At 34.6% G+C, this 14179-nt stretch overlaps 2 protein-coding genes across 2 annotated transcripts in view; one reads left to right on the plus strand and one right to left on the minus strand.

Annotated features, from left to right (window-relative positions):
* Positions 1-14179, minus strand: part of spel1 (DNA mismatch repair protein spel1) — a 32695-nt gene that overhangs the window by 8142 nt on the left and 10374 nt on the right. Inside the window, exons 5-13 of the mRNA XM_090109652.1 lie at positions 12873-13025; positions 12346-12581; positions 11262-11420; positions 4256-4463; positions 3721-3880; positions 2315-2489; positions 1862-2046; positions 1092-1310; positions 337-569 (exon numbers count right to left, since the gene is read on the minus strand). Of these exons, the coding sequence (XP_089965778.1) occupies positions 337-569; positions 1092-1310; positions 1862-2046; positions 2315-2489; positions 3721-3880; positions 4256-4463; positions 11262-11420; positions 12346-12581; positions 12873-13025 (1728 nt within the window). The remainder of the gene's footprint in view (positions 1-336; positions 570-1091; positions 1311-1861; positions 2047-2314; positions 2490-3720; positions 3881-4255; positions 4464-11261; positions 11421-12345; positions 12582-12872; positions 13026-14179) is intronic.
* Positions 7856-8824, plus strand: LOC149902858 (uncharacterized). Its single transcript, XM_090109673.1, has 3 exons — positions 7856-7922; positions 8106-8180; positions 8274-8824. The coding sequence occupies exons 1-3, from the start codon at positions 7856-7858 to the stop codon at positions 8822-8824; spliced, it is 693 nt and encodes a 230-aa protein (XP_089965799.1).

Consider the following 14179-nt stretch of genomic DNA (forward strand, 5'->3'; position numbering starts at 1 on the left):
GAACGGGTTTTTCTTTGATAACGCGGGCGGAAAGCTAGTACACTATAAAATCTTACATTACTTTAAAGGCAACGAGAATATGCATTAACTATCCTACTAATTAGCATAATGTTATATCATAAGTTTACAACTGTCTTGACTTGAACATCTAATAGACAATTTTATACCCTCAAAATAGCAGCAGGCTCGATCATTTCCATCATGAAATTGCTTTGTCCCATATCCTCTCTATCATTGGCCCCGACCCTAGCGCACAATGCCCTCATCAATGTGACATGAGCCATAGCCGCTGGGACCAAACACCCTGTATGGGCCAATAATCAAAAAAATAAATACCCTCAAAATAGCAGCAGACTCGATCATCTCCATCATAAAAGTGCTTTGTCCCCTATCCTCTCTATCATTGGCCCCGACTCTAGCGCACAATGCCCTCATCAATGGGACATGGGCCATAGCCGCTGGGACCAAACACCCTGTATGTGCCAATAGTACGGCAATACCGCATGAACGCATCCACGTGGATTTGCCGCCCATATTCGCGCCTGTTACGATGTGCATGAGACATGAGTCTGGAAAAATATGTTTTAATGTAGAAATATATTTTAGAGTAAAATAGTTATGAAAAGGTCCTAGAAATAAAGACTTTTTATTAAATCTGTAAAATTTATATTTAAAATTTTCGAAAATAGACTGATAGACTACAGGCCCATGTTGAAAAAATTATGAGTCATTCGAACCACCAGGTGACCTATCTAGAACGATATAAGAGCATAAAATAATAAGATTCAGCACTATGCCGACACTTGTAAGCTGTCCACCTGAGTGCAGATGAGAATTCGAAGGTACAGGTAGAGATTTTTTCCCCTTGTCTCCATGATTTTTGTACGGCGTTGCAGAATAATGGATTAAAAGCAGTATAGAAATAGTATGACACAGATTCCGTACAAAATCAAATGACCAAATTTACCCCGGCAATTGTCGGAAAATAAAAATAAATTCCAACTTTGTGGACCACCATTTTTGTACGGCATCTGTGTCATTAAATACAATTCCACAAAAACCTTTACAAAAAATGTTTATACCAAACATACCTCGTTTAAACACCAGATCATTCGGTATATACGACACACCTTCTTGCACTTCTAAGCACGGATGCCTTACTTCTTTTAGTACTAATTCGCTCAAACTGTCAGTAAGCACTGGCCGAGTGTATGGATACGGCGCAGTGGTGGCTGCTACAGCGAACGATACTAGCACGTCCAGTCGCGATATTATGTGGGACAGACAGAACAGACACTCGGAGTAGCCGGCTGTAAGTTATTGTTTGTTAGGTTATGTATGGGACATTGTATTAGTATTTAGTGTCTAAAATAGCACTCGCTCAAACTGTCAGTAAGCACTGGCCGAGTTTCTAAAATAAACTTGTTCAAACAAAGCTTCTAATTAATTCTCTAGTATAGAAATTATGCATCTGAAAATTGATGTGAATAATCAACTTGTTTCGCGGCCTTATTGAATGGCTCAAATATTGTATGTAGGTGGATTAGAAAATGCAATAGGTTGCTCATTTACTGTCTTAAGCCTGGGACTCTAAATAGAAAAGGTTAAAGTTATAGGACACATCTATACTAATATTATGAAGCTGAAGAGCTTGTTTGTTTAACGCGCTCATCTCAGGAACTATTTGTCCGATTTGAAAAATTATTTCGGTGGTAGATAGCCCATTCATCGAGGAAGGCTATAGGCTATATATTATCACGCTAAGACCAACAGGAGCGGAGCCACGCGGGTGGAACCGCGGAGCGCAGCTAGTGCATTATAAAACTAGTTCACTAAATCTCTAGAAATTCTAAATTGTAACCTGCTATCCCAATGATTTCCGCCACAACTTTATCCTGTTCCTTCTCATAATTAGTTTTAGTCTGAACATAGTCTTCAGTGATACTTTCCAATTTACTGGTCTTGAATCTCACACCACCTTTAACTGCATCTATTATTGTGTATTTCTTGTTACCGCGAAGCGCTTGCTCTTCTTTTAATGTTACCCTAATGAATGGATTATTTTCATTAATTTTGGATTGTGTACAATACAAGTAATTGGTTAAATGACGATTACTGTTTTAAGACAGAAAAGAAGTGAATTTTAAATGTGCAATGTACACACTGACACATTTTTTTCATGAAATTTAAAATTTCAAAAGTAATACTTGATTGATAGCCTGCTTGTATTGGAGAAACTCTTGACCGAAATATTGAGCTTGTTATTTATTCTACATGTATCAAAAAGATCCAGCATTTAATAAATAAATTGTACCTGAAATAAAACCCATTCTGTGGATTATTTTCAAGCTTTATCGTCTTTCCTGCATCAAGTCCTAAATCATTAGCGGCTTTGTTTAACTCTCTGTCTGCAGACGCCTGAATTTTTTCCAACTCTTTATGAAGGGTTTGGAGTTGATCGTCGAATGAGGGCTTTACCAAAAAATCACCTTAAAAATAAATGATATATTACTATGTAATATTTATATTGATAGTTTAGACTTTAGAAGTTATATTAGTTAGTTGTGGATAATAAATTCTTCACAGCAGATTAGAAGGACAATGAATTAAAAAATATGTGCCGTGATATGTCGAAATAAACTATAGTCCTTTCCACCTAAGATGATTTCTGTGACACATCGATTTTTGACACGTGTAGAGATGTCGGTTACTGAAATCGTATCAATTGTTTCCGATAATCGATAATATTCTATATGGAAAGGAAATCGATTTGAATAAAGTACCAAAATTAGTTTTTTCGGCATTTCGCCAACAATTAACTAAGGAAACTTAGCAAACAACAGCAACAAAAAGTCAACAATAACAATTAGTAAAAATAACAGAATACCACGTAAAGTATCAATATAAAAATGCAACTTGTATACAAAGCTGACGTACTCGTACAGACGATTAACTCGATTGACAAATGATCACAAGATGGGCGCCGATTATATGATTTTCCAACTCTATGATTTTTCAACGATCCATTTCATGTACACGAATTGCGTAGGTACTATATTTTTGTGTTATTTTATTTTATTTTTCATTATATTAAACTAAACAATACTGTTTTTGATTTATAAGCTTAAGATGTTTCATTTTTATATTTTTGGTAATAATGCCGCCATCAAATAAAAATATTGTGCATTAAAATTATTTTGACTTTTTAAACATAAAATACGTAATTCGGAACACGATGAAGTGTCACAGGAATCATCCTAAATGAAAAGGACTATAGTGGTGAACAATTGATTTGGAATTCCAGCATTTCAAATGTTCAAATACTTGCAATATCTTATAAATTAGTTAAACAATAATATTTTATAACTTTTTTTTTTTTTTTTTTTTTTTTGTGTGGTGTCTCTCAATGTTAGCCAGAAGGGCTTCTACATTTTAACGCGGACGCGGGGGTGAACTGAAGGTTCACCCTGGTAGCGACATGCACAAGGGCGTCCCCCCTTGACGGGGACCACGAACCTCGGCTTGAGCTGTCGCTTGAGTGGAGGAGGCCAGAAGGGCCCTAATCGGAAGGGAAATTTTATAACTAACTTGACACATTTTAAGTATCTTAGAACTTGCGTTTTCCATCATGTTTATATGAAAATTAATAGAAATTCCTACAAATGCATCAAACCAAACAAACAAATTATTAAACTGATTATTACTATAACTTCAAATAACCTCTGTCTACAGCATCCATATCAACAGTGGTTTCAATCATTTGTTGAAACTTGTCCAAATCATCATTGAGTTCAGATATTGGTTCAGTTAAAGACGAATGTACAGTCGGACTGTTTGATTCAGCGAGACATTGTAGTAGGGCTGGCAGTCTTTGGATAGCCTGAAATATTTATATTACATGTTTTTGAGATAATTTTGATTTTTTTTTTAAACTTCTAATAAGTAACATTACATGTGTATCACACTCGGTACTTGCAAAATATGTTTGTGGTTTGGCTAAGTTTTACTTTTTAATAATATTGTAAGACTCTTTTTTAGAGTATACCAAATGAAATTTTATCATATTTACCGTATCAATTTTATACTTTTCAACAAATTTATTATTACAATCTTCATGCCATACAATGCCATGCCATACAATCTTCATCATCTTTAATTAAGGTTTGTTTGACTATGTTAAATTGGAAATCAAAATCTACTAAACATTTAAATAAATACATATTATAAGAATCAGTTGCAAAAAAATATTTCTTACCTGATATATCTTATAACAATCATGTAAGTTAGCCTTCTTTCGTGTAAGTCTTCGAGCTAAACTTTGCAAATCAGGGATCCTTCGTAAATGGTCATCATGTAATGGTAGACGTAGTTGTGAATTATTCACAAGTAACTCTACTATGTCCAATCGTTCGTTTATTAGATTTATATCGCGAAGCGGTTGACGCAACCATTGTGCTAAGAGTCTGAAAAAATCATTTATAATGCGACATATGAACAATAAACGTGAAAAATGTTTATGATATTAAAGTTAGTTTGTATTTCATTGGATTAAAAGAATCATATCGACGCCCCCGGGGAATAAAATGGTTATGCGCTATTACCACTTTTTTAATGTTTTTGCATTTTCGGCATCTATGGTGTCGTATGGTACCTACTGAATTTTTTTAGATTTTTTGACAGAAAATTCATAAAGTTATAACAATTTTTATTTTTATTCTACGGAAATCATGTAGCAAATTCTTCCCGTAAAAACATCGTAGTCGTTCAATATGGAACGAACGCAGGTCGCGAGAAATCTGTAAGGCATTATACGATTTTATTCTCGTAAATAAATTGATAATTCTTTTCAATAACATGCTTTACCTAAATTATTTTGGTAAATCTTGAACGGTTAACGTATATTACTGCTTTATTATTAGTGTCCGACCGAACTTTCGGTTTCGGTTTCGGTTTCGGCCGAGTTTCGGCCAAAAATCAAGTTTCGGCCGCAGTTTCGGTTTCGGCCAAAATCGGCCGAAACTTTTGCCGAAACCGAAACTTATTTCGCAAGTTCAGTGAACTTTGTGAACAACGCTTTGACGGACGCTGTCAAAGCGTTGGTTGACCCACGCTGGTGGAAACAATTTTTGATTATCTATGTTGAGATTAGAACTGGGTGTAATTGTAATTAATAATTATTATTTTTATATAAGAGGTACCTAAAAGAGACTTATTATTCTTCTAAGTACAAATACCAATCCAAAGTATTAAAGACTCTTTAATAAAGAGAAAGATCTCAAAATACCAAAACTTAGTATTTAAAGTAACAGTAACAATTACTGATTTGATTTAGATGACTGATTTTACCGAGAACTTAATTTGAAAAAATAATAAAAATTAAATTTGTTTCTCATCTCCATAATACTCGGGTACCACCAGAAGGACAGTACAATACGACCAACGTAACTTGGCGGGCCTGAACATAGCCTCTACGAACTTTTGCGCATGTACACTCGTAAAAAAAAGTGTTATAGGCATTTATTTCTTTTAAACTGAAATTCGAATAAAAATTTCCTTATACAGAGACCAAGTACAAATAAAATAAATATCAAAACGCTATGAGACATAAAGCAATAAAAATAACCTAATGAATTCAGGATTCACTCAGCAACTCTTAATAAAACTTTGTCAACATTTTTTACGCCTTCTTCTTTTTCTTTTTTAAAATACTGCGTTAAATCGAATATTATTTTTCTCGCCTGGCGATTTAAAACAATATTATGCTTTGGTGGCATCTTTGTTCGCGAATAATACAAAATTCCAAGTAGAATATTCCAAATTATCACTAAAACAAACTTAAACACGAACAAATTTAAACTTAACACTCAACAATATAATAATAACAAATAATAACGATCAACTCAACGAAAACTTTTGTAACCGCCTGTACTCAAGACAGAGATAGCGACACGAACACGACACCAATGTTAACGTGTGACTGAGATACATAATTGCGTACCGAGAATTGCCGAATATGCACGAAGTTATACGACGTAAACAAAAAGGGATGTCCACTATGCGTGTCTGAGGATATTGATTAATCGATTTTTTTTTCAAATCGATTGAAATTGAATTGCGAAATATATTTATATTTAATTTTATAATAGGTTTCAAATATTCTCAATCAGTCCTTATTGTAGTGGTCGTTTATAAATAAATGATATTTAACTAAATCATGTCTTACAACCATGAAAATAAAATGTTATTAGTTTTTTTTTGCTATTAAACTCGAAATCTCTTTTACTAACGACAAAATTCAATAAGTTTGTAAAGCTATTTCGTTCAGTATCTCATATAAACAAAAATCAATAAATTTCAAATCGATAAAAATCGATTGCGATATTCGTTCGAATAAAGGGATGATTGTGTTTACATAGAGTCAATCCCTAGCCTAGATCTCCGCCCCGCGCACGCCGCCTCATGCCACCATTTCGTTCCTAAAAAACGTTCGTGCGCAGCCTTCTGCGCGAAGTTCAGGCCCGCCAAGTTACGTTGGCCGTAGTGTACCCGGATCTTTGGAAGGCTTACGTGGGGACACGGATCCAACACGCAGAGGCCCTTTCGAGAATTTTAATGTGTTGTGGGACACCAGCCGCAGCCTGCCCATGACTGCACTATAGAGATACAGTCCTAGGCAGTCCGCGGCCGATGTAGGACTATTGCAAGATAAGGGAATAAAATAAACTGGGCTATGGAATGGGATGTTAATGGACCGGAATTAAGGACTATGGAAGACTATGGCACCTGCCTTTCTACTAAGATATAGCAAAAAATTGTTGGCAGGTGGTGACTCGCCCTCTCACTGTATGGGCCCCCGAAATAAGTCGCTGCAATAGTGCGACAAGGGGGCAACATATTGTGAGCAGCTAAGGGTGGAGAGGCGTCCCTGGACTTTAAACTACGATCACGCGCTCCCTGAGGGTCCAGCATCACGTGCCCACTCGCCACTTACGCTTCGCATCCACCCTTCGAGCTAAAAGCTCTCGCGACTCCACTCTGGCCGGCCGGTTAAGGCAAGCCAGAGGTGGGGGTCCTGTCCTCGTCAGGCTTCACTCCGACCGGCCGGTGAAGGCGAGCCGGAGATGAAGACAGGGGCCTCCCCCGGGAGCACTCGGTTCCCGCGGGGTCGCTACTCCCCGACACCCCGCCACAAGGTGTCCTGCGGGTTGACTGATTGCACGGGTGGAATATCTATTGTCACGTAAACATTAGATATTCCAACCGTGGGCGATGGGGTCGTCACATCCCTACGCCCTATTAATATTTTAAGAATATTATTTTTTTTATTTTATATTAAATAAATGATTACAACAAATTTAATATACTGTGTTTTCCTTTCATGCCCTAATTAAGGCAAAATAATAGGTAAAATGCACCAAAGTTCAGTATTTTTAGAAATTTCATACTAGACCACGTGAGTTTCGGTTTCGGTTTCGGTTTCGGCCGAAACTGAAGCCACGGCCGAACATTCGGTTTCGGTTTCGGTTTCGGCCTGGAAACCAGTTTCGGTCGGACACTATTTATTATTGACATAATTATCAATACTATTTCACGTAAACATCTATTACAATATTCTTAATGAATTTAAAAACATGTAATAATGTGATGCTATTTTTTTCTCCTTCTAATAATATAGGTAGTATTTGGTTATTATTGTCTTTTTCGCTCGAATTTCGACAAGTTTTTACAAGTTACTATGCGCGGACGGCGCGGTGATCATGCACAATAATCAATCATTGCGTAATTATTTGAAGTCGTTGAGATGTGACAAATAAAAATAATTAGTATTCTGTGATAATTATAATAATATATAACCATGGAATATCGGCATAACGGATTACGAGCTAGAAGAATTCTTAAAATGGTTGAGGGAGGTGAAAGTGGTAAGTATTTTTTTAATTATTACGTAAATAGGTATATTATTGAAATAAAAATTTAAAAGGAGGGTATTCGTACACTTACCAGCTTATTTTTTTATTTAGTTAAATACCCACCTCCTTCGGTATTATGCGTTCTGTATATTATAAACATACATATTGTTTATTTCAATAATTATTTCATTACAGGGTCTGAAGATATTAATGTTGTTGAAATGCCTGATATTCTCCCATGTGACGGCATAGCAACAAAAGTTTTAATTGGTACGTAGATACCTGTTCAATATGTAAAACGTGAGTTTGTTGTATTTTTTTATCTTAATTTAAGTATAATAATAATATCTGTTAATATTTTAGACGTACCGACTACATCTAACGGGGAACAAGGTGACAATGTACAGGAACCATCTTTAGATATATGTGAACTACAAAAAGTAAACCTAACTCGTGAAAATTCTACTGAAAATGAAATGCTATCCAGTTCTGGTGCAGATTATATTGACATTATTAATCACCAGCTTATAAGAACACCAACATCAGTATCAAACCTTTCTTTTATATTAGACAGTGTTGATTTTATTGCTTCGCCAGATGGGTATATTATTCATGCCAGTAAAAGTAAATCGAATACGCCGACTCTGTTTGATTGCACAATACAGGAAGATAATACTATTTTAGACTCAGATGATAGAAACCTCGATGAAACATTAGTTCCTTTTGAGAATAATAAAGGTTCTGTACATAGCATAATCGACGTAAAACATGTTAATATTGATATAAATAAGACTTTAAAGCCTCAAAATAGATCTAATTTAAGCCCCAACGAGATGGTTATAATTATAAATAGCGATAAAAGCCCAAGGCAACAAGGTATAGTGATGTTAAGATGCTACCAAAAGGCAGTATGAGACTATTTTTAATACAAAGTTTAATTATTCTTTTTTTCATCCTAAGAAGGATTTATGTGGTACTTGTACGCTTTATGAACAAGCAGAAGGCGAACATAAGGAATCATTCAAAGATAAATACACAAAACATATACATAATAAAGAAAGAATTCGTGAAATCAAAAATTCAGAAAAGGAAAATCTTAACGCAAACTTAAATCTAGCAATTTTTGATTTAGAAAATGTTTTAGGCGTACCTCAGTCAGAGGTAGGAATATTCCATTATAAACGGAAGTATCCTGTGTATAACTTCACTTTTCAACTTCAGTTTTCGATGCTTCAAGAAAGAAAGGATACTATTATATGTGGCATTTGCAAATTGCTAAAAGAGGATCAATAGAGATAGGTAGCTCTTTATAATTTTATAAATAAAATTAAATAAAATTTCATCTTATTCTGATGGTTGCGCAGGACAGAACAAAATAAGATTTGTGTTTGCCCCTTATCTGTTTGCTGCTAATAAGTTCAAACTGGAAATTTTTCATCGTTTCTTTGAATCTGGCCACAGCCAAAATGCATGCATGCGTAGAACGAGCAATGAAAAATAAACAAATTTATACACCTGATCACTTATATGGTATAGTTATGAATGCTAAACAAAGTGGTGAAAAATACAAAGTCAAGAAAATGAGACAAGACAATTTTTATGACATAAAATCATTGATTACTGGACAAAATTGGCTAAATGATGCAAAAGGTAACAAAATATACTGGTCAAAGATAAAAGAAATAAAAGTTGCCCATACACATCCACAATCTGTTTACTTTTAATAATATGATTATGATGACGACTATATTGAAATGAATATAAGATCAACTACAACTAAAAACACTAGAAAACGAAAATCTGCCTCTACCACAGCAACTTCGTCTATCGCTGATGACGTGACATTACAGCCAGCTTATAACGGTCCAGTTCCAATTTCTAAAGCTCTACACGAAGACCTATTGAGTCTTTGTAGGATTAACGCCATACCTCTCCATTATCACAGTTTTTACAATTCGCTGATAAGCACAAATAATACTGAAGCCGTTTTAGGTGAGGATGACTGTGACAGTGAGAGCAATGAAACAGGCTGATTGATTTTTTAGAACTAAGACTGATTAATGCCTATTGTAACAATTGTGATTTTCATAAATAAAAATTATGTTTATTATACTTACTTCATTGTTTATTTTATTTAAGTTTTTACAATGTGACTGAGTGTAGAAAAGCACCCTCGAAGTACCAAGTACCTAGTGGTGTTACAATAATTTATAACCAAAATTCATAAACATTACTGCATATTACGATGAACTCTCTAAGCACATTTATACAAAAACAAAATCGTTATATAGCTATACGAAAAAAGACACTGGTAGCTTTTACAAGAACAAAATTGTATTAGTTTATTACAATAACCATTCATTCATGAAAAAAATGTAGAAAAACATCGTAATGTAGGGATATAGTTTTCATGATTTTACAATTTCACGAGAATAAAATCGTTATGTGCCGTTACTTAGGATACACTTAAATATAAAATCAGTATTATACATTTTTTGTAATAACTTTAAAAGTATACATTATATATTTTTTTATTATAGCTACTTATTAAGAAAAAAAAATACGGAAAATAATGATGTATTGTATGTTAATATAGGCCGATTAGTTTATGAGCTAAAACAGAATAACGGTTTTTTGCTCGTCCTGTAAAATTTCCTTTTGTCTATTACGATTTTATTCCCCGGGGGCGTCGATATTTAAAATATTCGACATATTTCCGGTTCAATAAAAGGTAATTCAAAAATTGACCAGAATCATCATATACTTACGTAAAACCATATTTTTTGAATTACATCATGATTTGTGGTTACCCCATATATTTCCTCATATTTATAACATTGACTTTATAATTTCTTAAATTTGACCTTTATATTACTAATATTCCACCCGAGGCTACGCCCGCGTGATCAACGGAAATTCCCATGGGCAATATGGGCATTAAATATTTCACTGCGGTAAATGTAGCTTATTATTAGCCTATATCACCTTTAGCCTCCCTGACTATCTCCATCACAAAAATCATACAAAACTCATAATCATACAAATATTGTGCGAATGCACAGAGAAATAACTTTTAGCCACAGCTACTTTATCAAGGCAAAATGTCTTTGAAAAAATTAAGCATGTTAAAAAAACAGACGGGTTGCACTCCGGGAGTGCCGGCAGAAGTGAAAACTTGATTATTAACGTTGAGCATGTTTGATATTTTGGAATGGTATCCGTCTTACGCTTTTTCGATCAGGTCACGCGTCCTGACGCGAGTTTAAGATTTTATACCCATAACAGAAAAAGTGCTCAACGTCGCTAAAGAAGTTTTCACTTTAAAATTTATACATATATAAAAAAACATACCTTTTTCCTTGTTGCGTACGACATCTATCGAGCAAACCATACAAACTACGCGCAGGTGCGTGCGAAGTATCGCCTAGTTCGGGAAGTACGTTCAGTGCAGTTAATGCCGCTGCGTCTAAGTGTAAGTAGCACTCCGCTTTTATGGAGTTTATGCGAAATCTGAAATAAAAAAATACACAAATATATATGATGTTTAATTTTTATTATACTTAGATTTTTAGTCTTTTTGAAAAGATAATTTTGACTAAGTTAACAAGAAACCTACTGCAAATAACCGCATACATATCATGTGCAATTTTTTCGCTCGATTCATGATGTAGTGGAACCGATATTAGAATTCCTCAAATATTCATATTTAGTAAAGAAAATTGTTAGAGATAGAGAGAGAATGAACTGATCATATTTAATGCCTAACAATGAAGATTTACTCTTTAAAATATTATTACAGCAGCACGTTAATTAAGTATTTTTCCAAACACAATTTCTTTATCGTTCAGAAACAGTAACTTACTGGTTGATAATAACTAGGTCATCTACACGTTATTGCAATTAATTATTATTAAAAGCATCCGTGTCGAAGTTTCTAGAAGCACGAGCCAATGTTATTAATAATAATTGTTTATAAATGAAATTATTATTATCATTGAAATTATAGATTTACTTCCTTTATACGTAAGAGATAATTACGATTACCATCCATACAAAAACCTCGAACTAAAATAGTTATTAGTTGTAATGTTAATCATACACTCATGAGACTTTTATTAATTATTATAGCTTTCAAGATTTATTTCAGAAGAGATGAGTTACCTATCTAAAACTACCAATCAGCCGATTTAAATGCATTTTTAAAATAGAATTATTTTAACAGTTTCAGTCAATTATTTTTGGGATGTACCTACTACCAATGTACTAGGTACCTACTTTACGACTAAATAGCTTTTTCAGAAAAGTTTAAGCGAATATATTATTTTGTTAAATGTAAACAAGTTATTTATTTATTTAATACTTACCTTCCACACAGAAATGATTCAAAAATTTTAAATATGAAAAAAGAATCGCTGATACGGTGAACTGAACTTACCTTCCAAAGTTAGTGCTATCAGTTAACAACGAAGTATATCTAATTGCCGCGGCAAGACTTGCCATAGCTGAATTCAATGTAGTCTCTGGAAAAGCATTAGCGTCTTGTTGCTGATTATCTTTAAATTTGAGAAGCCTATTCAAATCCTGAATAACGCCTTCGTTGGAAAAATCTATTTTTTTCAACTTGGTCAACGTAACGTTGGCCCGGTCCATCACTTTTTTAAGCGCTTTGTACTGAAATATACAAGATGAAAAAGGAAAAGTTATTAATTGTTATAAAGCACAAAGAAATTTAGAGTTATGAATAAGTGTGATGTTATTTGAAAATTCACGTAATTCCGAGCCAATTACTTTAGCTAAAATAAACTACGAAGATAGCGAAATCGTAAATACGTAATATCCCAATAGGATGGAAATTTGATAAGTTAATAGGGATAAATATATAGTTAAGTTCAATAATTTAACAATACTTCAATTTTATCTAATTTCATAAGTCATATTCAATTCTAAAAATTAATTTCTCACATCATCATTTTCGGTTTGTGGCACGAGGCACTCAGAAGGCGCCATTTGTACAGTTATAGTTTCCAATTGAGTAAGCAAATCGTCATCTGTAAATTCCGATACAGACATCTGATATTCATTCGCTGTTATACACGCTACTCCTAAAAGACGACCCTGGAATATAATAATGTTGAAACATCATCATGTTAACTTGGAAAATTATATTTAAAATTTAAATATTTTTAATAAGATGGTTTTCGTGGGAATAAAAACTATAGAAATATGTTACTAGTCGCTCTTACACCTTGGCCACGGACACCGGCGGCGCGACCGACGGCGCGACGGGCGGCGCGGCGATTCGCGCGGCGCGGTAAGCATGCCACGGGCAGTTGCGTTCGCCGCCGCGACCAGTGTAGACGAGGAGACGAGATGGCTTTATCAAAGTTAGCTCGACGTTGTTTGGAGAGTAGCAGCTTTTTTGCTCAAGATTTAATGTTTGGAAGATATTAATACGAATTAAATAGAAATCGTGTTACAGACGGAGAATTCCACCAAAAATATGAAAAATATAGGCATGATGAAAAATTATGTTGCGGGTGGCTAGACTTCCAAATAGCTGGTCTAGCTAGAATTTCTGCAATAAAAGCTTCCGTCTCCATTTTCGCGAAAAAAAAAACAAACTATTTTAAATTAAGTTCGCTCCGGGAGTAGTCGCCGCGTCTGCCGCTCGACTCCGTGGCCTGCGCCGTAATAACTCATACATTTGTTTCGAATTTCGATCGCTAGTCGTGCCGCGCGATTCGCTCGGGGAAATTCGCCGGTCGTCTCGCTGGTCGCCGCTGCGCGTGGCATGCCCAGTACATTTCCATACATTTGATTCATTCGCAAGACGCGCCGCCAGTCGCGCCGCGCGAATTTTCGCTATAGCGAATTGTCCGTGGCCAGCACGTTATATTATATATCTACACGGGATATAAATGAAAACTCATATATGGCTCAGCTTATAAACACTAATAGGGTTTTACATCGTTATGACGTGATTTTCAACGAATCTGCGCTGGAATTTACTGACTTTATGGTTGTTATTAATTTATATTAATGTATTACTTACATAATAATTTAAAGGGTGAATGAGCTGTGTAAATGTTTGGCGAAAGGTCAAACAAACGAATTCTAGCTATTTATCATTATTTTCCTTAAGTTTTTTATGAATGGGTAAAATCCTTAATATTGCGGTTAGCGAAGGTTAGTGAAGCCTTAATTTTTATTGCAAAATTTTCTTTGATAGCAAGTTATATATAGTTTCTTGATGATTCGATATTACATCA

Source organism: Colias eurytheme, chromosome 14 (assembly GCF_061535395.1).
Source record: "Colias eurytheme isolate Ceu_HAF_F1 chromosome 14, ilColEury1 Martin Lab GWU primary, whole genome shotgun sequence".
In the NCBI taxonomy this organism is placed as follows: Eukaryota; Metazoa; Arthropoda; class Insecta; order Lepidoptera; family Pieridae; genus Colias; species Colias eurytheme.